The sequence below is a fragment of the Cygnus olor genome, chromosome 10 (genome assembly GCF_009769625.2).
Source record: "Cygnus olor isolate bCygOlo1 chromosome 10, bCygOlo1.pri.v2, whole genome shotgun sequence".
Lineage (NCBI taxonomy): Eukaryota > Metazoa > Chordata > Aves > Anseriformes > Anatidae > Cygnus > Cygnus olor.
In genome coordinates this window covers 2955294-2982904 of record NC_049178.1, presented here as the reverse complement: position 1 = coordinate 2982904, position 27611 = coordinate 2955294, and the positions used below count along the sequence as shown (strand labels likewise).

The following is a 27611-nucleotide window of genomic DNA, read 5'->3' as shown; positions in this document are numbered from 1 at the left end:
AAACTGTTAATCTCCAAAATGACGTTCCAATCTGAATCCTAAGGCTGTCATCAAAAGCTCGGAATGATGATATCCCCGTTGTTCTGTCCTATTAGATGAAAATACCGCTACAAAGTGTACTGTAGATAAGATTTTCATTGATTATTTTTGAGTGTTATTCTGTTACATTTCTGTATAAGTTTTTGCTGAATATAAGTACAGAGAGAATTATATCCTTTTTAATGTTTGATAATTACATATTTTTTCCACTTAAAATAAGGTCTATAAAAGTTTAACTAGTAAGGTAAAACTTTGCTCTTATTCAAAGCATTTAAGATGACACAGCCTATCTTCCATTAAAAAAAAAAATCTAACTTCAGACCTTTATAACTTCATACTCAATACGTTTAATGTATTTCTCTTCTGCAACACCTTTTAGAAATACATTGGTGACAATTATTTAAGGTATCTACAAGAAAAAAAATGATCTGCTGTTAACAGTAGACCCTAAGCTCTGTTCACTATTTGTCCTATTTTAAATTTTCTAAAAGGAAAAGTTTAGTAAGTTCAGTCAGTATTTATTTTTCTGCAAAGTAAAATCAAGTAACATTAATGTAAACATATTTAATGTTAATACATAAACATTAACTTAATCCATTAAACCTTCATGTACCATGGCACTGAATTTATGGCAACCTTGTAACTTGAAAATAGCATAGCTTGCCAATGACAGAGGAGTCGAAATCAGTAAATACATCTGAAGACAAGAGAAAAGTTCACAAAATAAAAGCGTAGTACTTGAAACCAAAATGCTACAGTACGGTCATACAGGAGCTGTTCCTTAGAACCATGTAGATAGAACAATTGTCACTAAAACTCCCTCTAAAAAAATAAAATGTTTTGTTAACAACTACTGTCACCTGAAGTTAAGTAAATCATACCAAATAGCACAAAATACAGTAGCTGCAAAATGCAAAATAATATGGTAGACCCATCTAATTCTTCAGCATTGCCATGCAGAAATCAGGAGGGATTTTCTGTTCCTTCCTTAAGCCTTTTTCTTTTTTCTTCCAGTGTTTGTTTAAATACTTTTTTCAAGGTATTGTAAACATAGGGTCCATTTTCGGAATCGAAGCTTGTCTAATAAAAGGGAGAAAATTGAGTTCAGTTGTTAAATAGATGTCATATGGCAAAATGCAAAGTAGATGACCAACATTTTTTAAATCAGTTTTCAGATTTATCAAAGACAATATGTGTTGTGTTATGGAGTACTTCTGAGTATTTACAATTTTTTGCTGACTAAACATTAAAACAAACTAACCAGAGGAGAAATGTCATGATTGTTTTAACAGGTGGCATGTCTGTAGATTTACAAGAGATTAGGAAGCAATGAACTTTCTTTTCAAATAATTTCACCTGCTGAACTGCAGTGTAATTTTAGAAAATAATTTAATCTGATGACAACAGTCCAAGCAGTAAAGGCTACTCCCAATGCCTAATTGTTCTCACCACTTAGAAATTATCTTTTCCCTAATGTGAAGAAGTCTGTGAATTGGAATTGATCCAGAAATGGAAAAATGAGGTTAAAGGACTAAGGCTGTAGTGACAGAATGTAATTTTGTTGAGAGTATTTCCTATGTAGGCTGGTTATTATAAAATATAAACTCTGAAATAGATAGCATGAGTACACTAAGTGTGAAGGAATTACTGTAATTTTTAACACAGAGGACTGCTGTGTTGATTTACCCTACATGATTTACAACAAATAAATATGATGTCTGGGACAAATGGTTACTTGCCTTAGTGAAAGCTTTAATAGCACGAGCAAGTAAGGCCTCCTCCACATCAGCTGGTAGCATTTGTAAGTTCACCACACAGTGTAAAATACAAAGGATAGTCTGACACTGTTCCTGGTGGGTAAAAAGGAACAGCAGCTCGTCAGAAGAAATCTTCTCAAGAAAAACATTTAACTTTCCATTTTTGTTAATTGCTGTTCGAATATCAGACTGTGCCTTTCTGTATTGAAACCTTCAGGTGTAGGAGTTGGGGAGAGAATTTTTACAAGCCTTAAGAGCTTCGACGTAATTGTTTCAGTCATGATGGGAGAAACTCTTCTCTTGTGTATCTCAGACTATTCTGGAAATTTCAACAAGGTCAGGCATTCTTCTGGAGACCTGGCATTTCAAGATTCCCAACACAAAAAGCGCAACACTCACATGAGGTGGCATAGAAAAAGTGAGATTAGATCTTTTCAGTCTCAAATGCTATGCACATTAGCTCTTTCCCTGGCTAACGCAGCATGATCTACATCTCCTTCTGGCCTCCCAAGTATCCTTCACCATGAAAAGAAGCTTGCAGAGAGACAAGGATGTATATAAATGGAGCAAAAATATCCTTGGCGCTGCTAATTCCCATCCCTTTTCCAAGGGGGATTAGAGGTTTCTATTTTTATAGATTAAAAGTGTTTTTTATTTTGATGCAAACAGAAATTTAAAACTTCATAGGGTGGAAGAATGCTTCAGGAAGAAACATGACATTTTGAGATGAAGAATTCTGAATGTCATGTCATGAAAGTGGTCACTGCACACAAAGTCTGCCCACCTACTGATTAGAAGCTGTATTCTTGGATATCTAGAGGCTATTAAAAGGGGTCCTGTCTTTTTCACAAATACTTTGGAAGCAATTCCCAAAAAATTATGAAATGGGTTTGTGTAATTAAGAGGTCGAGAATAGAGGTGTTTTTTTTGTTTTATTTACCCTGCATCTAGCTCTTTGGGGTAAGCACAATTAAGTGATTGTGGATCAGAAGTACCTGTTTCTCATTTCAGAATACAAATGGCCACAGTTCTGAATTAAGTAAAGGATTTTGGCCTGCCTTCTGTATCCTTCAATTGGCAAATTCTTCCTATTCCTTGTCCAGTTCTTCCGAAACTGATGGAGTATGTTGTTTGCACAGCAAACATGACAACTGTTAAGCACAGCTGACAGATTTGACATTAACAAAAGCCATACAAAAGGCAAAAGTTTCTTGTCTTTGCCGCAGGATCTCCAACTGGAGAATTTGCAGGCATGCAAATGAAGTTGAGCTTCTACCAAATAAGTTTCAAAGATAACTCAGACTTTTCTTATAATATTCATCATGGTAGTACTGATTACAGCTCATACTATTGAATATAAAAACAATCCTCATTTTGATGTTTAAAGAAATTGAAGTTGCCTTTAGAAAGTACAATTTCCGTGTCTAAAGGCAATAAATGAATAGTTCAACATGTATTAACAAAATATACTTAACAGTAAAATAATGGATTGACATATATAATATCTTCTACCTTTCTCAGTAAGTTAAGTGCCTCTTGTGATTCTATGGAATTTTTTGCCAACATGTCAATATCATCTTTGGATATAATAGGTTCTTTCAGTTGCTCAATCCAGGACCACATCAAGCTACAGAGGATGAAAGGATCTCTCTCAGTACATATTTTATCCCAAGCTCCATCTCGAGAATTCAGTTCTTTCTTTAGGAAAAAAAAAAAAAAGGAGGGGGGGGGAAGAGGGTGAAAATGAATCATCTATTTACTTTTACTAACATTCTCTTTGATTGTAGCAGTACTTGGCTGCTTACATTCCAACATGAAAAGAAGACTTAACAGTTCCAAAAAAATTATTTTTTTTTCTTTTTCTAAAGCATCAACATTAATCAGCAGTAATACAAGTGATTCTTTAAAACAGAAGGATGACATAAGTAGTGCAGCTCCGAATCTCCCAGTTATCTCCTAAGCTATTTTACATATTCGTGGATTCCTACTTTAAAACAAATGTTGGTAGGAGGATTTGGTTTTGAGAATAAGCAATTAAGTTTCTACTAAATACTTTTACACGCAGAATCCTCCGATTAGTTCTGAGAAAGCACTGGTTAAAAACAACATAGCTCTAACTTAATATCTGTAGTACTTTTATGCTATCAGCAATGAAGTTAAGCTACAGATAATAGCATCAGTTTTCATTAGTTTGTAAAATGAATGAACGCAACCAGAAACAATGTTCTAACCTCCAGTGAGATACCAAAATTTGTAGGTTCACTTCGTTTACTATTGAAAGAGCTGGTGATAACTGACAAATACAATTATTTTCTTAACCAGAGCATAAATCTGTCTCAGCTCTTTCAAAGCACATGGTACCATTTTTGCCATTCTTGGAATTAACCTAGGTGAAATATTGCAGAATATACAACACTGAGTCAAATTAAAAATTACCTGCCACATTTCTACCTTCTGCTTCACTTCATCCTCTTCCAGAAATTCATTTATATTTGCAAGTGCTTTTGCTGCCAAAACTCTTCGGCCTTCCAAACTTAATTCTGACTGCAGAACAATGTGTGGAATTGCCTCTGACAGATCTTTGCTACCTTGGCTTTCGCATCCAATGGAAAAGTTCACTTTAGAAGAAGAAGAAGAATCAGAGTCCTCGGAGACGTAGACTTTTCTGCTGTACATATTAGTCATGCGTTCTTTTCTGTGACTGATCTCATTGGCAAAATTTTGCCTTGGTGTTCTAGTTTCCCTGGAAGTGTGGATAGATGATAGACCTGAAGAAAAAGTTCTGCTGCGTTGTACTTCTTTGGTAGAGTTCCTTCTATGATGAACTGAAGATCCATCTTTTCGCCCATCCAAATTAAATTTAGTTTGACTCCAAATCGTACATGTATTACGCACTAATGCTTCTTTGTTTAAATCCAGCTGTGGCTTTTGGTCGTCTGTGGCAGAACACTCCTCCCCACTGTTCTGCTTAAGTTTGTTGCACCGTAATATCTGAGCAGGTACAGTCCATGCAGTTTCTGCTTGTTCTAAGAGGAACTCGGTTCTCCTTAAATCTGACTCGCTATAGCTAAGACGCCTTTTCACATGAGTGAGAGGCTGAAGGCAGTCAACGTTCCTTCTTTTCCAAAGAGGATCACATTCATGTGCCAGGGAGAAAAGACAATCCTGGGTCTCAAAGGTGGCCGAGTGGGCGTGGGAGGAGTCCGACGTGTCACTGTCTTGCCTTGCCAGTTCTCTATCTAGCTGTGCAGACACCAGCTGAGAAACAGTCTTTTCAATTTCAGCTGAGAGATCTGGTATATCTAACAGTTCTGCTTCTATCACTTGTCTATTTTCTGCCAAGTCTAGCAACAGTTTGCAAACTAGATGAATGAGTTTTGGCACGTGTTTGAGATGCCTGCTCTCGTAACCATGGAGCAGATGTCTTTGGCGGGTCAGGTACTGGGACAGTGTCACCGTGTGTGCCTTGGGCTCGCAGCATGCAAACACATTTCTCAGAGGAATCAAAAACTGAGTGAATTCTCTGATGCATAGTAACTGCCCTCTAGTCTGAATAGAATTAGGCCTTTTTGCTCTGACAAAAAGAATTGCTTGATCAGCTGTCATTCTTGTTGCAAAAACTAAGTAGCAAGCTACTAGAACACCTGGGAAATATAAACACAAAAATTAGCTGTAGAACTATCAAACTGAAACAAACATTCAGAAAAACCATGGAGTAAAAATGAATGTAGGTAGGGATAGAGGTTTTGTGCCTTTATTACCTGATCCTGTTAGGCAAGTATAGTTGCTTTCCTTGGACCACAAGATACAGTAAACCCACTCTCACTACACTTGAAGTGAGAGCTTGTTTCTCACCACAGCATTTCTAGGAGTTGCATCATAAGTGAACACAGGACTGATGGTGGCTTCTACAGGAACAACTCAGGCAAATGAGTCTTGAAAGAGCCAGGAGTAATTGAAATTTTAGGTGAATTTTTCCCATCAAAAGAAAGCTGTCCCATTTGAATGTAACAGGGCATTATTATACAGATTCAAAAATTTTCAAACCTTACAGGTTTCTGTTTTTATATATTAAAACTGATCTCTTCCACCACTGACAGATCATTTTCACAAATTTGTTTAGCATTTTTAACCACTTTATAGATGTACATCTTGCAATGATATAGAATTTAAATCATTAATAAGTTATGACAATAGGGGTTTGCATCTTCAGAAAAACAATTCTGTTGATCTTGCAGTAGAGCACTTACCTGTCCGACCCAGTCCTGCATGACAGTGAACAGCTACCCTTCCTTCCTGCAACGCAAAAGCCATGACTTTTACCATATCAAGTATAGTAGTGAGAGATGCCACTCCATAATCCTTCCATCCAAAATTATAAAAATAAACTAAAATAAAAAGAGAGAGAGTTATTTGCTTTACTGAATGTGAAATTTTCAGTACTATATGCAGGGGAGAGATGACTAATAAATGATAGTATTAAAAACGCATAAAGAATCTTAGGAGAATATGACTACATATTGTTTGCAAGAGATTATTTTCCTATTTCAGAGTACTTTTGCTGTTTCACTTTGATAAATACATGACGCTAGCAAAGATTTGTCAAACTCAAATTCAGCTGGAATGTGAAAGATATAACAAAGCGGAGTGATTCATACAAAAATTACTGAGCTATACATAGGTAGAGCATTATCTTTTCTTTTTAGAAATAAAAGCACCGCTTCAGTCCAAAGCTCTTTCTTATACAGAAGCACTTTTCCTCATCTCAGCATTTGAAAATATAAAAATTCTGTCATTACAAATGTCCTTTAATCAAAAAATGTTCTATAGTCTAGGTAAGAAAACCTGAATTATACCAGAATTTGAAACAACATTAATGTTTTATATGTTTGGGAACTCAGAAGAAAAAAAAATAACCAGCTGTCGTCCTTTCTTTATTCTAAATACCTGAATGTAAACCCTCTAATATCACTCTACATATATACAGTATTGGATAATGTGTTATTCACTCTCAATTATATTTGCCAAGTTTTATGTTTACACCCTCTTTTGTACAACATTTCTTATATAGCTGCTTTTAATACGTGAGAATTCAAGTAAAAATATCTGGTGCTGAAGTGAATAATTAATGAGGAATGGCAGCAGGAGTGAACTTACTTCCAGCCTCCATGAAAGCTTCAGGAAGGTAAGTGAAACCACTTTCTTGTTCCAATGGATTCCCACAGCTCGCATGCTCCCCAGGACGCTGAAGGTTAATTATGGTTTTTATGCCACATCTTAAGGAAGGAATAGATGAGTCTAAGCATTATATGCAACCAAAATCTTATTATCCCAAATTTTCTGAAACACACATTTATTCTTAGGGGAGAAAAAATCTTTATACTGTTGCATCAGTAAAATGGAAGGATCTTTAGCAACAATCCAAATCTGTGTTGAAAGAGAAAATGGATTGGGAATTACATGAGTAATACCTACAATAAATAATGAGTAAATTTTGTTACCTTTCAAACTGCTCAATAATGTTGTACTTTTCAATTAATTCTGTTGAGGGTCGAGCCATAGCCAGTATGTTATCTGTTATCCTAAGAAATTAAAAAAGCAGTAGTTTTTATTACTGGTACACTAATAAAGATTATAATGATATTATTAATAATTTCCCTGGTATGAATTTGCTACGATAAGATTACTGTGTGATTTTTAAGAAAGACAAACACATTGTTGATTAACTAGAAATGATTTTTCAAAAAATTCTACTATCATACAGCGTTAGTGGTACATCCTATTAAACTAATACAGGTATTACATATCAAAAGACCATTACTTGAACTATTTAAATGCCAGTCCAATTAACATATTAAAAAATTCCTTTGAATAAAAATCTGGACTGATCCCTGTTTGTCCCTTTAAGGCTTGTATGCTTCTCAATAGCATTCACTGTTACTGTTAAGAATTTAAAAGATATGTGTCACATGAATAATACTGTATATGAATATGCTTTTTTGAACATACACATTATTTCATCTCCAGTAACTGTTTTTACTTTGAAATTCTATTATGACCATGTTTTAATTCATTTGCATTTTAAATCTTAGCAAGAACTGTCTGTAACCCAGAATATATATATGTGTGTGTGTGTGTGTGTGTGTGTATATATATATATATATATATAAATTCATGACAGATAGGTATTTATTCTTTGGGATCTGAACCAAACCTATTGGAAGTACACAGAAGTCTTTCATCATTTTTACTGGGCTATGTACAATGGCTATTATGGTTTACTGTTAATTTGTAATTTTGAATCACGCTATCATTATGTTTTATACTTAACTTGGAAGTGGTTGATTTGAAAAAAAATCTTAAGTATGATTCTCTCATTTAATAAATATACTGGATCCAGTTACATTTAGTGACAGTAAATGCTGCATACTACCAAGAAGAGTAGAGCCCTTTAATGGCTTGCTCCTGGTCACTCCATCGAGCTGGGTTCTCATACTTGCAAGCACGTCCACCGCACGCCATGGAGCACTGCATGTGACCAGGAATGACATGGCGAAGGCGCTCCCCTACTTTAGTGTATTTTGCTGTTGGACGCCTTGAACTTCCTATAACACAAGCAAAAGTAGTTAGTAAGGAGGCTTACAAATTCATTTCCACCTTAAAAGCATCTGTTCAGCCTTAAATCGACAAAGTTACAAAGAGCATACAGATATGAAATATATAAATTTACAACTCATTTTTCAACACGGACTTTAAGGATTCTGAGGAAAAAAAATTGAAGTTGCTTTTTCTCACAGCAAATTTGATCTTTCTGATGAAGTTACAGGTGTGTGATAACCTGTGCAGCAGAACAAATGTCACTGTCATCTTCCACCTAAAATCAAAAATAGTTAGTCGTGCACTTGCTGTATGTATGAAGGTGTGCTTCTGTTTTATCTGTTCTCTGTAACTGAGCTGTTAGTGAAAAGCATGTATTAATACTCAAATACGAATCTATGAATGAAATATAAAATACAGAAAAAAAAGATTTTAAACAGTATTTTATGCATATATATGTAATACAGTCAACAGAGCAAAAGCATATGAATTGAACAACAACAACAGCAACAAAACCAGAACTGCCAACAGTTTGAATGAAAACTACTTTACTCTTTTTTTCAGGAAAAGTTGCATCCAGCTCCTCGGGGCTCAGAGATGATATCGCCACCATAACGCGCTGAGTTGATGATGAGAGTACCTCCACCACCGAGCTCCGGCGCCTCTGGATTATGCGGAGAAGGGGATCGGAGGAAGAATGCCTCCGGCCCTGGAAAAAGTTGCTAAAAATACTCGCAGCTGAACGCCTCCGGGGTGAGCCCTGCATGACTGACCAGCCCCAGTCACAGTGTAGCAGGGTGCTGAGGACGCGCTGATCGAACACCCCAGTTGTTCCGTGCCGAAGTTGTAGGGATGTGCAGCATCCTCCTGCCCGCTCCGGCACAGAAGGCAGGGGCTGAGCTGTCACCATAGTAACTCGCAGCCAGCCCCGAGGCAGTGAGATGCTGTAGGGGCTGGTCCTGGTTGGGACAAGCTGTTCCGCTGCCGATGAAAATAGTTGCATTTCAAGTAGATAATTTTGGAAATGGACCAGGAACAACCAAAACATTTTCCATAAACAATGTGAGTATTTTAGTTGGTCGTAAATAACATACATTCAGAATCCGCTAAGACACAAAATAGTATATTCAAAAGAACAATCAGAATGCAGTTGGGGGCTCTGCTTCCTGAGAAATCTGTAAGTACATTATACTCCTCCACCTCTTGGGTTAACATTCCACAACCACCTCTCTCCCTCCACTTAGTTGCTCCAAAATGCATCATTAGCTCTGTAATGATTGGGATTAGTGTGTTCCTACTGAAATGGCTCAGTACATGATGAATTGTAGACTGTTTGCTCGGGACCATTCATATCTTCAACAAAACACAATTTGTCATTCAAAACAAAAGGCTTATTTTTTTCAGGGCACAGCTATTTTATTAACCAAAGCTGTTAGCCCTACAGACTGAGATAAAGCAGATTATGGGGAGGAGAAGATGCATTGGTTGAGTGCTTTAGGCTTATGAAGGTAGATATTAGGTGGCAAATTGCCTCCCTCTTTGCTTCTAGTGTGGTAAGAAAGAGCTGGCCAGAAGGACTGCTCAAAAACAGGACTGCTGTTTTCAAAAGCACAAAATTCTTATGCAACTATGTGGAGAACAAACTATAGAAATATTTAAAAAATAATTCAAAAAAAAAAAGTCATCCCATTGTTTGTACATTAGACTGAATGTTAAAGCGGAAAGCCTGGGGAAATAATGAAGAAAACTCACCACAGCTTTGGTCAACTGACAAATCCTGTTGCATTTTCCTAAGGATATATACTATCGTCAGTCTGTGTTTGATTTTTTCTTTTGATTATGAAAACAGGAATTCTTAAAGAGAAAGCTCTCTTGATAAACATTCCTCAGGTAAACATGTACTGTTTTCTTCTAGGTACTGAACAGGAACGGAGTGACTGAATTTTGAATACTGCTCCCCAGCTCTTAAGACATGGTAAGGTTTTCTGTAGATACCAGGCATTAATCGTCGGTAGTGATGTGATATGAGAAAAGGAAAACGTTAAAGCTGACCGTTAGCTGTCATCTCAAAGATCTGACTATCCTAATAAAGCTGATATTAGGAGATGAGAAAATATTTGAATGTGTTTTTATATTGGGTGTTAGGTTGAAGAAGGAAGGAGATGAAAGAGGCTACTTCAAGTGCTACCTATATCCAGCAAACGCAAAAAAAAATGCTTTCCAGTTAATTATATGGCTTTCTTATATTTAATTCTTATTCTTTCTCTTCCCAGAATCTTTTTTTCAGGATATATTAAATGATGGAGTCAGAAATGAGCAAGATAAAATGCTGCACACCATATTTTTCCATTGAATCTACCATGATTTGCAAGTACTCACCCAAAGTAAGACTTGAAATATTTTATTATAGAGTTCTTTTTGTTGAAGAGGTGTTTGTACTTTCAGAGAGCAAGGCGGTTTCTGAACATGGAAATGACATAGTTTCTTTAACTAAGAGACTTGACAATATGGAAGTAACATAAAAGCTTAAAAACACATCACAGTGATAACGTTATGCAGTTTGTTTTTGTTAGAGACATTTTAACATTATAATTTGATAATAATACATCTTTTCCCTATGGAAAAAAAATGATAATTTCTTTAAGCACTTTTTAAGAATGGCATATCAGAGAAAGTTATTACCTGAACTCATATTTGCAAGATGTACACTGCTCTCTAGCAATGAAGAATATGGTAGTTCATTTTGCAGCAAAACTCCTGCAGCCATTGCAGTACCTGTTGAAACAGTAGTGTGTTCATTGTAAATCTACAACTCAAAAAAAGCAAAATAAAGCTGAGTTAAAGTTGAGTACCTGACAAATGATTATAAAGTTGCCCCAGGCTTAAGATTGGGGCAGTCAAACATGGACTGTACTTTGTTTTTGATGTGCAGTCATCTTAAAATTCAACTGCTTCACTGTCTGCCCTAGCAATTTGAAGTTTAGTTAATTGTGTATTTCTAGCTCCAGAGTCTGGCTGACTGTGTACTTTATATGGACTGTGTGCTTTGTATGGACAGGAGGCACTCAACTAGATGCCTTTAATGTAATGCCATCTTGATTTTCTCAAATTTGTACAGGTAACCATACAACTGTAAGTCTTTAACTGGAACCTTCCAAGGGGCAATTCCAGCAAATCTAATGATACCAGAATGGCAGCACTATTTCTAAATCATACCATTCATACTTTTAGTTGATACTTGCCCAACAGACTATCCACAAGGTACGTGCTTTCTCTGCTCTCCTCCCTCCATTCTTTGTTTTTGGTATGATGGCAAGTTTGAAATCACATATATGAAGATTCTCTTCTAAAAACAAAAGTGAACCCAAGACTTCGTCTAAGCAGAAAACATATTTTAATACAATTTCTAATACAAAGCAAGTCATTTTCTGAAGAGACTGTATCTGACAAAGAGAACTAAAGGAAGGCTGTAAACACGAACACATCAGTCACTGTGATGTGTAAGTAAACCAGCTACATGGATCCTGACTGAAAATGTTTACACATTAAAAGATCTCTTCCTCTTATCTCAACAGTAAAATAGTTGCAAATGTAATATTAAAAATAAAAAAGAATATTATACCAAGTTAAGTGTCTCCGCTGTGACTATTGAAACTTTTCTAAATAGACAAACCTTCTGTCCCACGTTTTGCAAAAACTGTATCAGAATTTAGCAGCATAAATAGTGTTTTAAAAGATTTACTAAAAACATTGGAAAAAAATGAAAATAAAAAGTAATGCAGGGATTATGTGGTAAACAGTCCAGTGCTGTGTTGAAATGAGGTATTAACTGCTTGCTGCTTACTGTCCACACTTTATCTATAATTCTGCATTATTGTTTTAAGTAAATATCTGAATAGAGGCACATAAAATCTCATTAATTGATATTACACTATCTGCCACATAGTTGAATAAATTGAAATTTTCTTCCAACCATGCTTATGGATTTTATTCCATATCAAAGTCACCTAGTACAACTCTCTCCTTTTCAAGATGCTTGAAGGTGGGAACTGAATATACATGCCCATTAATAACCTTTTAATACTGCTGCATCAGTGACCTCAAAAAGATGAGAATTGTGTTTGTGAAAGCCAACAGGCCTTTCAAAACTTAAGTGATGTTAAGGAATGCATTTCTAATGTAAATCTGTATATTATTAAGAATATTCATTCAGATCATTCAGATGAATCTTACTGTAGACTAAAGGGTATCCTGAACATTTTCTGGTCAGCTACTTGACCATCTGACTGCACTTTTACAAGTCAGTGCCTTTAATAAATAGGCAGGAATACAGGCACAACTTGCATTCTATTTTGAGCTCTAATTACGTTAATTACCTTTTCTTTTTTCTTTTTTTCCCTCCCCAGTGGCCTTTGAAATCAGTAATGGATGGCTTTCACGATCAGAGGAAACTCAGCAGCTAAAGAAATATTTCTATTTCTCAGAAATTTCTCTCAAAAATCTTAATAGCTTTTCCAGATAACATACAAGCATTTGAAAAAGTCAGATGTAATCATACGGGCGGCAGAATCACCACCAGTCACACTGTTCTGACAATGAACAGTAGCTGCCAGAGAAAACCAAGTCCAGTCAGGCTGTGTCCCACTAAACCAGGACACAGCTCAAGCTTCTCTGTATGATTCCCCCATGGGGAGGAATGTGGGTGAAATACCTATATCCTGAAAAGGCCATCATCTTTCCCTAAAATGTTCCAGAACTAAAGCTTCAAGCTAAGTTCGAAATCTGGCATTTCTAATATTTGTAGTTGAATTTACAAAGTACCAGATTTTTTTAACAAAGGTTTGGATATGCAGTATAAAGCACTTCATGAAATTGTTGGAAATAGAATTTGATTTCTTGAGCTTTTACTGGAGGCAGTGTTTTTTTATGTATGCCAGGACTGAGTTCAGGCAACTCTTTCTGAATCTACAGTTCCGTGAAATCATTGCTTTTTAAATATTTTTCCATAGTCTGTATCTGTGTTGCAAGAAGTGAAACAGCGCACTGTGATCTGTTTGAAAATATAAGTGAATTTACTACAGAGTTATTTAATCACAAACTAATAGGTTGCTCAACACAGACTACAGATTCATATAACATTTGTGCTGCACCTGTCTGAACAATATGCTTAACAATAAATGCAAATAAATTTCTTGAAATATGGAATAAAGAATATGAATGTTATTTAAATAGAGACCGAGTTTTCCAGACATACATCGCAGGACGTGTCAGAATGAATACTGTGTTATAGAAAGTCTCCATTCAAAACTGAAGACTTACATGCTACAGCAGTATTACCTGCAACTTACTGGTAAAATAAGGCTACCTGGAACAATAAATGAAACCAAACATCATCTGTTAGTTACTGTATTTCACAGACATTTATGTATGCCTGTTTAGTTTTCCTATTTGCTTGTACCCAGTGTTAGACAGAAGAAATGAGATGAAATAGTAGAGATATTTCTATCAATCAAAATTACTTTCCTCTTCTCTTTTTTTTAAACCAGACTTCAGGCCTTTACAGAAGAGGGAAGAGATGCAGACGACATACCTACAATATATAAAATACTAGCAAGATTGCTCAGAATGGCAGAGGTAAACAACGTGTTATTTTTTTAACAAATTAGGCCTCCCTGAAATTTTTTTAGAAGATAGACCAAATCTGTATTTCCTGTTCTGTATGACCAGGCAATTCCAATTATCTGTTTTGTTGTATATTTTTCTGAAACAAACAAACAAAAAGTTAAGTAAGATTGTGATAAGAGTTTACAGAGAAATGATGCACTCCCTTGAACAAAGGTAAAAAGTTTTATTTTGGGACAGGAAGTACTATTTCAGTGTTGTTACTACAGAGAGGGGTTTTACTGTCCTGCAGATAAAAACAGTGTTAAAAGCTAAAATAGTGGCTGGGTAAAAGAAACAACTCTCCTGTTTTTTCTCTATATAATATATTTTTTAGTTTTAAAAAGGTCCCCTTCAACATTTTGTTCATCACGTTAACACTTGATAGACGCTAGAGAAAAAACAAGTCTCAAATGTTATTCCAGGTCACGTTCCTTATTAGCTCCCCGAGGGAACTGAGTCACGTGCCTTGTGGCAATCATGACACCACCTTAATCAGATCCCCTCTGTTATCTGGGTGACATGCATTTCTATTGCCATGACAGCAAAGAGGCTGGCCTTTTAATCCTGCTATCACAATTTAAGAAATGGAATGGTGTCTTAGGTGATGTTCCATCTCTTTATATTTTATCATGGGAAGCAATGTCATTGAGCTTGCATAAACACCACAGGTAATGCAACCAAAATGTAGTAAAAATAACACTGATGATGGCTGACTGAAGTAAACAGCAGAACCCCATTGCCCAGGAAAACAAGCGTATATTGAAATCAGATATCAAGCCCTAAGGGGATATTTCAGCAGGTCCCTCTGAGGTGTGGATTTTGTACTTGTTTTGGTGTCTCTTTACCTCATTTCTTTTTTCCCTGTTTTTGAGCAGACCAATCCCTAACAGAAGGGATGTATCAGCTTTTGTTGCCTGTTGGTAGCACTGCTGATTCACCTGTTGCATTTGGTAACAAATGACAGCTGTCAAATATGCATCATCTACGCAGAGGTGAATTTCTTGCAGAGGAAATAGTACAGGCACACTGTGCTGCCTTTGGTGAGGTCAGTCTGTGCTCCCACTTTCTTTTTAAGGAGTGATGCAGCCTCTGGTCCACGTCCATTTCCTCTGGAATGAAAGAGCTTCTCTTTGTGAAGATACAGGTTAAGTAGCAAAATGCCATGCAGCAAGTAGGAAAAGGGAGAGATCAGGGATCTGCAACCAACTGGTGGGCAGACTTGGCCAGGAGGAGCATACAGGAGGCATGCCTTCCTGGTTCACAAGAGCACGCAAAAAGGAAGATTCTTTTGTAGAATTTTAGGACCTGGAAATGAGTGGTTTCCAGTCACTGGGCTGAATTTTTGCTCCAAAATGAAATGACAGAAAGGAACAATGTCTGATGTTTTAGCAGTCAGAAAACAAGCCCAGAAGTGCAAAGACAAGGACTGGTCCCAGTTTACCTTAGCAATTAATATGGTTATTTAATAAATGCAATTACTATCTTTAGAACACGTTTTCAAAACAGAAGAGCTTGCAGTCGAGACTGGAATGATTACAGTTGTGCCAGTTCAGCTGCCAGCGCAAACAGGAATCCTCTCCACATTTCTGTGGAGCTGTTTACTAATAGTGGAGTCCCATTTCTTCAGATTTGTATGGATTTGGTAACTAGAATATGACAGCAGACCACATATTCCAAAAGATTAGTTTTTATGTTAACATGAGAAACCTTGGATAAGCTTTCAAGTTTTTAATGTCGGTGTATAAGAAAAGCTATTTTAAACCTCAAATATATTCATGCAATAGAGGCAAATGCTGATGCTTATTCTTGTCATATAAAATGCAGGGATTGTTTTTTTACTATTTTCTTGCCTTTTAAAATGAATTGTTCTCTCCCCTGTTGCATTCACATATAAGTAACTAACCAGTGGCCAATTTTTAAAGCAACATAGTCAACTGCAGATGGAGGTAGGGGCCATATTCGCTTAGCACCTATGCCCACCATTAAAATTAAACATCATTAAAATTCACTCCGTGGCCTGATTCTCTAACTACTTATCTTCTTCAGTAGCTCTGCTTTTGTGAGCAGTCCCATAGAAGTCAACAGGGTATTTGTATAAATGGAAGATTACGTGGGATAAAGTTTCATTGCCAAAATGCAAAGTTCTGAAAACTGCACTAATTAATTTATGTAACTGAAGATAACTCAGGTAATTAAGCAAAAATATGATCATGTACTGAGGACTGTTTTATAGTTAATAAAGTGGTTAAGAGCTAATAAATTATAACTTGGTCATTAAATTCAGGTTTTACACCTGATAATATAGGCAGATCATTAACATTTTTGATAGAAAAAGCTAAGTACACTGAGGGGTAGTTAGTGACTTCTACAGGAAGCACTGGTAAATGAAATCATATTTAAAAGTACAACACTATCTAATTTGAACATTACAAGAAATAACAAAACATTTATTTCTAAAGTTTTAGAAAAATAGTAGATAACTTTTCTCCTTAAACTTGATCATTATGATTAAGTTTCTTGTTCTAATGCGTATTGCAGTAAAAAAAAATCACTGATAAGACATATCACAAATACTTAAGCTACAAGTAAAAGGCTTGAAGGCAGTTAGCCTTGAGCACACATATTTCAATAGGCACACACCTCACTTCCCTAGGCTTGCTTGAAATTTGAAATGTTTACTTCCTATGAGCAAACGTGAGAAAATCAGAAAAGGAAAATAAACACAGAGATATATGACAAAGGGAAGATAAGGTAATAACTTGAACACATGTTCAGCTATATGGAATTTATACAGCAGAACAATACTACAGCTGTTGTCAAACTGTGGTGATTTCACTGGGAACGCAACAAAAACTAATTTTTTTATTTCTAAGAGTTGGGTTGTTGCTTTTTTTTTTCCTTTAGGGAAAAAAATTCATCACCTGTTTTAATTAAAGGTGAATGTCATTTAATCATTAAGCATGATATTTACAAAGGACTATAGCTCCTTTCACGTACAAAAGAGACAAAAGAATACAATTCATTAGAAAATTATGTAGGTGTTGCTCTGGTGATTCAGTATTTGCTATTAATAGGGTTTTTTTTGACATAAATAGCAAGAAACTGCAACCTAAGATGATGGACAGGTCTACCAATTGACTTGATTCATCTCATTAAGTCACGTCAGCTTTCTGTGATAGTGTTAACGCAGTAGTTAAGAGAAGTTATTTTAAACTACCTTGAACAGGTTGGCAACCAGTAATTACTGTTGAGAATTATAAAGGATATGGTGTAAAAATGAATAAATTAACTGTTCTACAAAGAAAAATGAGTGACTCAGATATTATGGATCATGAATATCATGTTTACTAAGACTAGTAGATTTGTAAGACTACATACAGAAGAATGAAATATTGTCAGCACTGCTGAATGCTACTGAAAGCATTCATAAATGGAAAAGTTTTAAAACTGAACTCTACGACTTAAAAGAAATTATTTTTATACTGCAGATAGTCAAAACCAGCAAATTTACGTGAATTTTAATATAGAATTTCAGTAATTTCAGTTTAACATCTTACCTGTTACCCTGCAAAAAGAGTGAGTGAGTGTTGATCCCTTCATTGCTGCAGTATCAACTTCAAGAAATATATTGTAGGGAATTCGCATTTACAAAAGAGATGCTGAATGGTATTGCCACAGTATTTCCTGTAGTTAATTGGATTCGTGATGGTAATCTGGGAGGAGCCAGTAACTATCTTTTCTTAACTTAAGACTGTATGAGGAATGCCTTACAGACGATGCAGATAATCGTCCCATAAACTGCTTTCTGTGTCTGCCTAGATTTTAAAGGGATTGAGGCAAACAGGCCACACCAACCTGTTTTAATAACTGAATCCTCCGTATCGTTCTGCTTCATCCATTAAGTTCACCTCATTTTCCTGTTATCAACCACAAGTAAATGTGTGTCTACATGTGCCAGACCACTAAGCATAGAGTTACAAAAATCATTTGGGGAATGTACCTTAATTGCAGTTAAACTGATACAGTAATTTTATAACAACATGGAAAGAAACTAAGTCTCTTGTTCGTATCTGTGGTTGTACCATGAACAAAACTTTCTATTTTTCAAATACTATCATTAAAGTATGTAAATTGAGGGTAAATTAACTGTATTAAAATGAACACCTCAAAAGCAGAAGAAAAATAAGTTCTGAATGTAGAGGATGTGATCTACCAAAAAAAAAACACACAAGGACTTTGTTGATTTAACTAAGGTGAGCTAAAATAAAGTAAGAAAACAAGATAAATAAAATAGGATATGATATTCTATTTTACTAAACCAATTTCAGCTACTAAATATTATCTGACAAGAAGAAAGGCTTTTGTCTATTTGTACAGCTTACCTACACTTTTTTTTTTAAAAAAAAAGCTAGTTTTAATTAAGTGCTTACTCACTATTTGTCATTAAAAATATCTCTCAATTACTTATAGAAAAAGAAAGTACTAGTGCAAGCTTCTGTGAATGGGATGTGTGTATTATTTAAACAAGCAAGGACAGCAAGCTACAGGAGACAACTCGAGACTAATGCCAACGTACTTGTGCTCTGAACTGAACACCTGCCTTACTTTGGCCAATAGAGATGGGGCATATGACAGGACTATATTGTTTCATTAATTTTCCAAAATAATTTTGTAGCGAAATTTCACCATTTTTGCTGTAATAATTGCAGCAAAAATCAGAATGAAAGAATCCAACTACTTTTCCATAGAAAAATTAATGTACTGAGAACAGAGAGAAATGAATTTAAAAGTCCTTAAGATTACACATCTAGTTTCTTACTAATGTTGCAGGGATGAAAAAAAATCATGGGCATTAAATAAACTGCAGCCTATAATTTTATTAAACAGAAAACATCGTATATGTGCACATATAAGGACGTTTGTGGAAAAAAAAAATCTTAACTAAAAATGGGGCTTCAGAAGATTTGTATACAATTTTGGAAACCACTGGGGTACTTTAGAAAATATGGTTGACTATTATTCTCTGATCACTTATCTTCAGTTAGATTTTTTGAGTTTACATTTACTGTTTGCTACATGACACTGTAAATATATTTATTTTACAAAACTAATGTTTTGTAAACACTAGAAATATTTACGTATGTTTGAATGTAAATGTGACTGTAAAATGAGACAAAAGCTACATAAAAGCATCTTCCTGGGGAAAACAGGCTTTTTTCAAGGCTCAAGTATGTCATTAAGAAATTCTACTTGCAGTTTTATGTTTTAATTACAAAGGCAGAAACTAAATATGCTGTTTTCTTCCCTGAGGAATTTTACCTCATGAAGAAACCAGGTAGTGCTATGTTCAATCTGTGTTTTATTTTTCAACAGATTCACCTCCCAAAATGAATGCTAATTGAACCCAAGATGAACTCAGTGCCAACTGCATGATATTCTTTTAGTTCTTCCAAGTGTTTATATTCCTTTTTGTAGCTGAAAATACATAACACATGCATGCAATGGAAATGCTTTTTTAAAAAACAAACCTATAACTATTTAACTATTTTAAAATTATTTAATAACAGCCTGTAACTATTTTAACTAAGGTGTATTATGTAGCCACACATTCCTGCTTCTGTAACCTATAATGTGAGTGCATATTGTTAAAAACTTGACTGAAGTAAAGTTCACTAATTTGAACTTTAAGGTTAGAAACCTGGGAGCTGTACTTGAAATACTGCAAAACTGAGTTTCACCACTTCAACAACAGCCAATACAAAGAACGTTTTCTTCCACTACAAATTAAGTTTTCAAAATTCTATGATTTTACTCTTTCATTTAACAGCCTAAACAGAGCGTGCAGCCTAAAATCCTGTGTCGCGCGTCTGTCTTTAATGGCTGGTAGCGGTTTCAGGCCCGCAGGTGCAGCACCCGCAGCCTCCCTGGCGTGCAGGTGGAACAGGAGAGCCCCAAGCCTCCGAACGCTGTCCTTATAGACAGGAACCAGCCAGCAGCCCCACTGCCTCCAGCAGTTAAATGACTGGCTGTAAGCACGTGGAATTGCACATTCACTTTGGTATCTTGTGGACCCAGGCAGAAACCAAAGCACGTCACTGCTTTAGAGGCCTGGCAAGTTCCTGGGATATAGAGAGCTTTGGTAGGAACCTGCATTACAATCATGGAAAATTTAGGTCAAAAAGAACTGAAGGTCATCCAGCCTGCTCAAGGCAGGGCTGACTTCCAGATCAGACCAAGAAATGACAGTTTCTTCCCTCTCTGAAGAGCCCTGCCCAAGTAACACTCCAACAGCAGCGTCGCTTCTTGGTTTCATCACCCATTGTCTGTCCTCATTACAAAAGTGGCTCTAGAGATCATGGTCTAAGAATTGGGAGTAAAAGGACACATTTTTCAAGTGTTAGCACACAAAAATGCGTTAAACAAGTGGAGCATCTGGTAAAACATTTTGTAGGAGTAAACGGAGGAAGTTAGCAGATTTTTTAGTTGACTAAAGAACAAAGAGCAGTTCGGAATAATTAAGAAGCACTAATTAACTGAAATTTTTAATAAAAGTGTAGTCTTTTTTTTGGAAAGTTCCTAAATGCTCACATTTGAGAGGCTGTCTCTGACATAACTTGGTGATTATTTTCATATGGCTAATACCACCGCACTGTTTACCTATGTGATTCTGGAGAAGGGTTCAGTCCTGGATGCTTTCAGTTCTTGGTGCAACAGCCTGCCACTTTGCTGTGTCCATCTGTAGGTGTTAGAGATTCGCTTGGTTGTCCCTTCTATTTGTTCCTGCATTTGTACTCTTCGGTACTAGCGGCAGTTTATTCAGCTGAAGAACTGATTTTTTTTCCAGTGATCTGCAGAGTTTAGCTAGTTCCAGGAATCGGTGCCAAACATGTTTGTTCAGACTTGTCATCGTATTTTTGTCAAGACAAAGCTTTGTGCTAACTGAGGATGACTTTTTGGGGGAGTTAACCATTAGGCTGAAATAATTTGCCATTTCCAAAGAAAGAATACAAAGAGTAGGTGGGAAGCTAGTGACTAAACTAATAATCTTTCTCTCTCTCTCTAGGCTTGGCATTTTCCTACTTAAACAAAATGAAGAATCCCAAATCCTCTGGAAAATTCTGTTGAACTATGATTGCTCTTTAAAGATATTAATAAGCTTTTTAGGTAAGTAGAACGGGGTTGCCAGGCTTCTGGCAGTTTATTTCTCTGGCATTGTATGGGCTGTCTTATGGCTACTTTGTAGTGGACTTAGTGAATCCACCTGTCCTATGACGCTAGGTACGAATTTATCAGATTAGGCAGGTAGAAAAGTGTCTCACAGTGATCTGAATGCAATTGGGATGTTTGATCATCATTTAGACTGCAGTGTTTTCATTGCTACATAGAATAAGAACATTAAATTATCCTAAAACTTTAATAAAACTTAATTGTTTTTAATTTTACTTTAGCACAAATTACGTATTTAGATTCCTAGCTGGCTTGGTACATTTTCTGTTTCATCTTCTGCTTTTTTCTCTTCTTGTAGTTTGGGTAATAAAAATCAATTAATGATGCATTATTTGCGACTTGCATTAAAACACTGTAGGGAATGCCTTAGTTTTGTGCAGGGACTGCTTTAGTTTTGTGTAACTTTAAAACTGTATGAAATTTTATTAAGGATTTTTTAGAAGCTTTGCTTTTAGACTTTTTTTCTGTCCCTTAAGCACAATGCAATATCACACAGCAAATCAATCACAAAAGCAGCGTCAAAGCCTATCATTTGCAGACCTCAAGTACACTGGCAGTGTTAGAGCTGTGAGACAAATACATGTTTAGATCCTTAATGAGATCCCAGAGCAACAGCCCACCTATGATCCCCACCCTCTTTCATCATCTGTACTTCCTACATTCATTCTTTTCCTGTTCTGTTCCACTGTTAGTTAAAATTGTCAATAATAAGATAAAATGGAAATGTGGTGAAGTGTTAGGAAGGAGCAACGTGATAATATGAAGATTTCAATTCAAAAGATGGTTCTAAAACTGAAGAATTGCATCAAGCATTACTTAAAGGTCATTCAGTGGACTGGCAATGTAATAGGTGACAACAAGCCTAGGGAAATAAACTAGAACCTCTTTTTAGCCTCAGGCTTTGAAATGAAAGAAAAATTGCAACTTTTTTTTTTTTTTTGCAAATAAAAATTGCAACTAGAGATTTAAAAGGCAAACGGGAGGTGTCATAGGGCTAGAGCAACCCAGTTTAGCTCTCCTTTGTGAGATGGCTTGTTTTCTGGCTGTATGACACAGTGGCACCCAGGTGGCTGCAAAGCCCACATCCAATAACTTTGGGTTAGTAGCTCTGTCTTTGAAATAGCCAGCAAATGTCAGGTTGTTGGAAAACAGAGAAATTAGGAAAATAATTCCTTCTTTCATATATTTTGTAACTTCTGAGGAGCTACCAACTCGTGAAGACCCTTGCAAAAGCACTGCTTAATGTACGTGTGGTTTCTAAGAAACACTGGTCTTACTGTGAGTATGCAGAGCAGTTGTGGACGATATGCACAATAAAGCTCAGGTGTTCAAAAATGGCAGATTTGGTAAAGAAGAAATGTTAAGAAAATGAAGTAGATCTCAGGTAGCCAGTCCTTTTCGGCACTTTATCATGTGCTTTTTCCTAAGGAACAGAATGGTCAAGCTCTGTAACACAGGGGACTGTTTGAGGGAAGAACCAAAGGAAGTTAATAAAGTGCCCAGAGATCAAGAGTTGCAGGTAGGAGACACAGCCACCTGCAAGTGATGTGTTACCTCCTTCTTGCTCCTGTGATAGGATTAAGGCCAAGAAACACTCCAGTGCAGAGCAAACTGGTATGTTTTTAATGTACGTTTCTAATTTACAACACTAATAGACTACCCAAAATCAGGAGCAAAAATGTTTAGAAATTCTTATGCTTTCTTGAAAACTAACCACAGAATACAAGGCTAGAAGTTATTTGGGTATTGTTGTTTATGTGCTTAAGCAATTCTGCAGTCTGAAGCTTGTTTCACAAAGCAGCGAACCCAGTGAAACCTATGCCTGGGTAGTTGTATCAGGGGAAGAGCGGGGAATTACAGTGGCTCAGGCAGCACCCTGCCCCGGAGGGAGGGGTCTTTCCATAACCTGTCAGGCACCGGCTCACCAACAGCATGTGGTGGTGACCAGTGAGGACTGATTTCATGTTGCGATGCACTGGTTTTAAGGAGTTACAGGAATTAACTACGTTGTGCAGCCACTGAGTGCTTTGAGGCTGGCAGTCAGCACAAGCCCTCCAGGTCTGCACAGCCCTGCAGCGTGGCACAAAACACCCACCTGGGGCTCTTCTGGGTTGCCTTGCAAAGCAAGGGGAAACGTGCCTTGCCTTGTTGGACCGAGCGTCTTTAAACAAGCCTGTCTGTGATTCTGAGTGATATACTAGCATGAAGCAAAATCAAAGTAAGCCAGCAAACTGTAGTCTGCGTTCAGAAACTGGGAGGGTTTTGCCACCTGTAAAACCACCTTGTACTTTATCTGAGCACTAGCAATCCATTTAATTTTTTCATGGTATTCGTAGAGCCGCCCTTCCCTTCCCAGCAACTGAAATTTCACCCAACTCAAATTTCACAGTTTCTACCCATGGCTCCTCTCATTTGTAACTTTACTACTATTGTAAAAATATACATATACTTGCAGTGGTATCATTGGATTTATGATGCTTAAGTAAAATGTTTACTCAAGCATGTGGCAGAAGCACTCTTCAGACCGGTTATACTGCCACTCAAGCGGTCACCTAACGAGAGGATTACCCTGCTAATTATATCTCCCCGGTGGTATTCTTGCCGTATCGCCCTGAAGACCGTCTCCCAAACTCAGTTTGTCTTTGCCTTACACGTGTGGCTCCGTGCATGCTTTACATAAACTACTGATGAGAACAAGTAACGGAAAAATGCTTTCAAGCAATACGTAACTGCAAATACTTATGTTTGTTTTGCGCGTATTCTTCTGGGATTAATTACTTCACAGACGTGGTGCTTCGTTTCACTAATTGAGGTGCAGGCCTCCCCAAAACACGGCTCTTTCTAAGAACGGCGAACCAAGGAAGGTACACAAAGGGGAAATATTTAAGCCTAGGTCACTAACACATGCGGTAATCCCTTCTTTTCGTTGATCTTCGAAGAGTATAGCTTCAGCCTCTGGGCAAAAGCACCGACGGCTACTAAGCACCACAACCCCGATGCACGGGAGCGGGTCTCCGAAGCTCCAAAGGGGGCCGAGCTTTCTGAGACCGGGCGTCGCCGCTGCTGAACCTGAAAACGGGGCCGGAGCCCGTGGCCGAGGGGACCCCTCCGGGACCCGCACCGGGGCTATCCGGTTAGCGCACCGGGGAGCCCCACGCCGCCGCGGCGACGCCCGAGCGGCCCCCGGGTACCCGGAGCGGGGCCGGGAGGGGGGCGCGGGACCCACCTGGGACCCGCCGGGCTCCCGCCGCGTCCCGCCGCCGCCGCTCCGCCGCCGCCCGGCCCGGGGGAGGCGGCGCTGGGCCCCGCGCATGCGGGCTGGGCCGCGGGGAGGGCGCGGGGCGTGAGGGGGGGGAACGGGAGCCACGGAGCGGCCGGGCCCGAGCCGGCATGGCCTGGGGGGGCTGACGGGGCCCGGCTCTGGGCCGCGCTGCAGGGCCGGCAGGGTCCCCGCGGCAACACGGCGGTCTTGTGTGCGGGTAAACGGCCCTCGGGGAGCAGGGCTCGCTTCTCCGAAGGCAGCGCTTGTATAAATCTGAAGTGGCTTCGGTGTGGCTTGGTCTTGACAGCATTCACGTTCCTCATTTCCTACGGTACCTGTACGCGCTAAACAAGCAATAAAACCGCTCTGTAGCTCTTACCTCTGTCTTCCTCAAAAGACCTGAGCGCGCTTCCCCTGCTGCATCATCATCAGCAACTGCTGCTGGCGTTTACAGGCTTCATTTTTTAAATTATCTGCTATTATTTAGCGTGTGCGATGTGTGCCTTAGCCGCGAATTGTAATTCTCGTGTGCTCAGAGTTTCTCTGGCTCGGGGCTGGAATGCCGAGCGTGGCTGTGAGCATGCCATGTGATAGCTGTTCCCCAAATTTGTGTTTATCATTACATAATTATGTGAATAAACAAACCTCCTGCATGCTTCAGAAAGAATTTATAAAGTTCGTACAATTCTTAAAAGCAAGCATCAAGTTTTCTTTGTTTTGTTGTAAAGATACAACCACAGAGGCATACCACGCTTTTTGAAAATAACCACTGGCTTTGCTCTTCTCTGTCTGAAATGAGGAAAAAAGATCAGTTTTTCTCCACATCACGCCCTTGATCCCACTTGTCATGCAGCTGCACAAACACTTGTGCCAGCACAATGGCGTGGACAGGACGAGTCTGCCTCCATCTCTGTGCTTCCCAGCAGGCTGCACAGGGAATGGCCCCTCTCAGCACAGAGGAATCCGTGCTGAAGGAGTACTCAGAACCGTCTGGTTTCAAAAGATAGGGGTGTTTCAGCAGAGAATGAGCCTAAGAGAGCAGAGAGCTCACCAAGAACGAGAGGGAAGCTCCCAGACACAGACAGGAAAAAGTTATTTTGGTTAGTTAGAGCAATTCCATAGAATATAAGGAGTGAAAAAAAGGAAAAGGGCAATTTTTGTTTTCCCAGGTATTCAGGTTTGGTGATATTTCTAGGTACATAATGATTCTCTAATAGTCTAGGGCCAAGTTCAAACCTGACACAAATGGAGTAACTCTCGTGAAGCCGAACCTACCTACCCCAGATCTGCGTTCTGCTGTTCAGATTTTACAAACCTTACCTGGCTGGAACTTATTTTAGATCAGCACATGCCACCTTGTGGCAAATTAACATCGTGCATCTGTTGTGTTTTTTTTTTTTTTCTTTTTTTTTTTTTTCCCTCCCCTCAACTCTGCAACACTTTCTTTCTTTATTAAGGTACTGCTTCTTTTTATATTCCTTGTATTTTGAGGCTCAGATTGCTGTGGTGCCAAGCTGGGTTTCATCGCAGAAGTTCTTCTGCTTCATCTCAGTAGTTCCTGCATACGTTGGAAACCCAATTTGGTGATATTTTGCACTTTGATCACGTGTTCTGCCAACATAACATGTGCTTTTCAGCAGGGCCTTCTGAGCACTTTCCAATTCAGAGCCATAGCAGCTAGCTGTAGTTAGTTAATCTGGACAGTAAAGCATTGCAAAGAATACGGAACGCCTACCTTTAAACTTTTACTGTGATTTCTGCATCCAAATCGTTCCTGCTCCTTACCTCTCTGGCACAAGCACTGGACTTAAACACGTTAGTCCTCATTTTGTTTTCTTAGATCCCGCTTGCTCACTGGGTATATCACTGTTCTTTTCCAGCATAAACACAGCCTTTACAAAGAGGATTTAGGTTTTCGCTACAGGCCTCTCATTTGCAGTGTTTATGCAGGCGTATCACAGATTATACAATGTCTGTCTTGTTTGCAGTGAACATCAGTGTTATGGGAAGAGAACAAAAGACTGCCAGAGATAATCAGCAGATGTAATGAAACAATGCCAGTAGCAAGAAAAAATAGCTGGAAAGGCCGCTTTTGAGGTTAGAGCAGTCCGCAGTGGAATGTGGTAATGCTGTTTTTAGTTTGGAGAGTGGATCTTAAGTAGGAGCAAGTTTGCAGATCCATTGCAGCCAGTGTATCTCCTAGATACCGTGCGAATGTTTTGCTGGAACTCATTCACCTTTTTGGCTTCCCACTTTTTCCTGGAACAGACAATGATGCCTATTGCCACAGGTTTTCCAAGACGTTTTGCCTGGGCAGAGTGTTGGTGACACCTCCCACTCATCCCTCCCATTCTCTGACGTGCACCACCATGAGGGTGGGACTCCTCGTGCCGGGGTGGGTTTTGTTTCAGAGCAGGACAAGTGCAGCAGACACATTTCTTCCCGTCTCACCCATTTCTTGTCCTTTCACTCGGTTTCATCTGGATTTGGTTCCTATTCCTTTTAAAAAGATGCAACTGTTTCTCTGTCACGTTACCAGTCTTCCTATTCTGTAGGGGTTGGTTTATTATTCTGTTTTGTTTTTTGGTTTGTTTGTTTTTTCTTTTAATTGAGTGTTTGTATGGGATGTTGTATTGAGTTTCCATCTATTTATCTTTCCAGATTTTTTGTATATACTTTACATTTGTTAGCTTCAAGACCTTAAAAATGCACTTTGACCTTTACGGTTGTGTTAGCCTGGGAAAGAAAGTTGGGAAAAGAAAGAAGGGCTAGGGAGTAGGAACTACATTTTAATAAACCATCTGGAATGACCAAGGAGCAGAGTCAAGCAGTGAGTCAGTGTGCGTCTTCTAGTTGCCAAAACAGAGCAACCTGTCACAAGATTTGTGTGGGAAGACAAAAAATGTAGATCAGGAAGACTGAGCTGCAGCGGTGAAACCTTGTGTTTTATGATCTTTAAGGCATTAAACACAATCCAGAGACCTCAGGATTAGACTGACAAAAAGGATTGCAGATATTTGTAGGAATATAGCTCATTAGCACTCCTGGAGCTGTGTATCCAGAGG

At 38.0% G+C, this 27611-nt stretch overlaps 1 protein-coding gene and 1 long non-coding RNA gene across 7 annotated transcripts in view; one reads left to right on the top strand and one right to left on the bottom strand.

Annotated features, from left to right (window-relative positions):
• The window catches only part of LOC121075385, a 38222-nt gene extending 18387 nt beyond the window's left edge, over window positions 1-19835 (top strand). Inside the window, exons 6-11 of the long non-coding RNA XR_005822943.1 lie at window positions 6868-6981; window positions 8958-9901; window positions 10309-10777; window positions 11512-11654; window positions 13940-19392; window positions 19747-19835. This is a non-coding gene — a long non-coding RNA (uncharacterized LOC121075385). The remainder of the gene's footprint in view (window positions 1-6867; window positions 6982-8957; window positions 9902-10308; window positions 10778-11511; window positions 11655-13939; window positions 19393-19746) is intronic.
• PTPDC1 (protein tyrosine phosphatase domain containing 1) lies at window positions 369-25117 on the bottom strand. 6 transcript variants are annotated; one of them, XM_040568559.1, is made up of 10 exons: window positions 24926-25117; window positions 11076-11168; window positions 8230-8401; window positions 7298-7378; window positions 6954-7072; window positions 6047-6184; window positions 4233-5440; window positions 3309-3494; window positions 1779-1889; window positions 369-1119 (listed from the first exon to the last, which is right to left on the bottom strand). In XM_040568559.1, the coding sequence occupies exons 2-10, from the start codon at window positions 11158-11160 to the stop codon at window positions 1003-1005; spliced, it is 2217 nt and encodes a 738-aa protein (XP_040424493.1). In that variant the 5' UTR covers window positions 11161-11168; window positions 24926-25117; the 3' UTR covers window positions 369-1002. The 6 variants fall into 6 exon arrangements, with proteins under 6 accessions (XP_040424493.1, XP_040424491.1, XP_040424492.1 ...); XM_040568557.1 differs by lacking the exon at window positions 24926-25117 and adding an exon at window positions 24511-24598; XM_040568558.1 differs by lacking the exon at window positions 24926-25117 and adding an exon at window positions 24015-24391.
• Between the last annotated feature and the right edge of the window lie 2494 nt (window positions 25118-27611).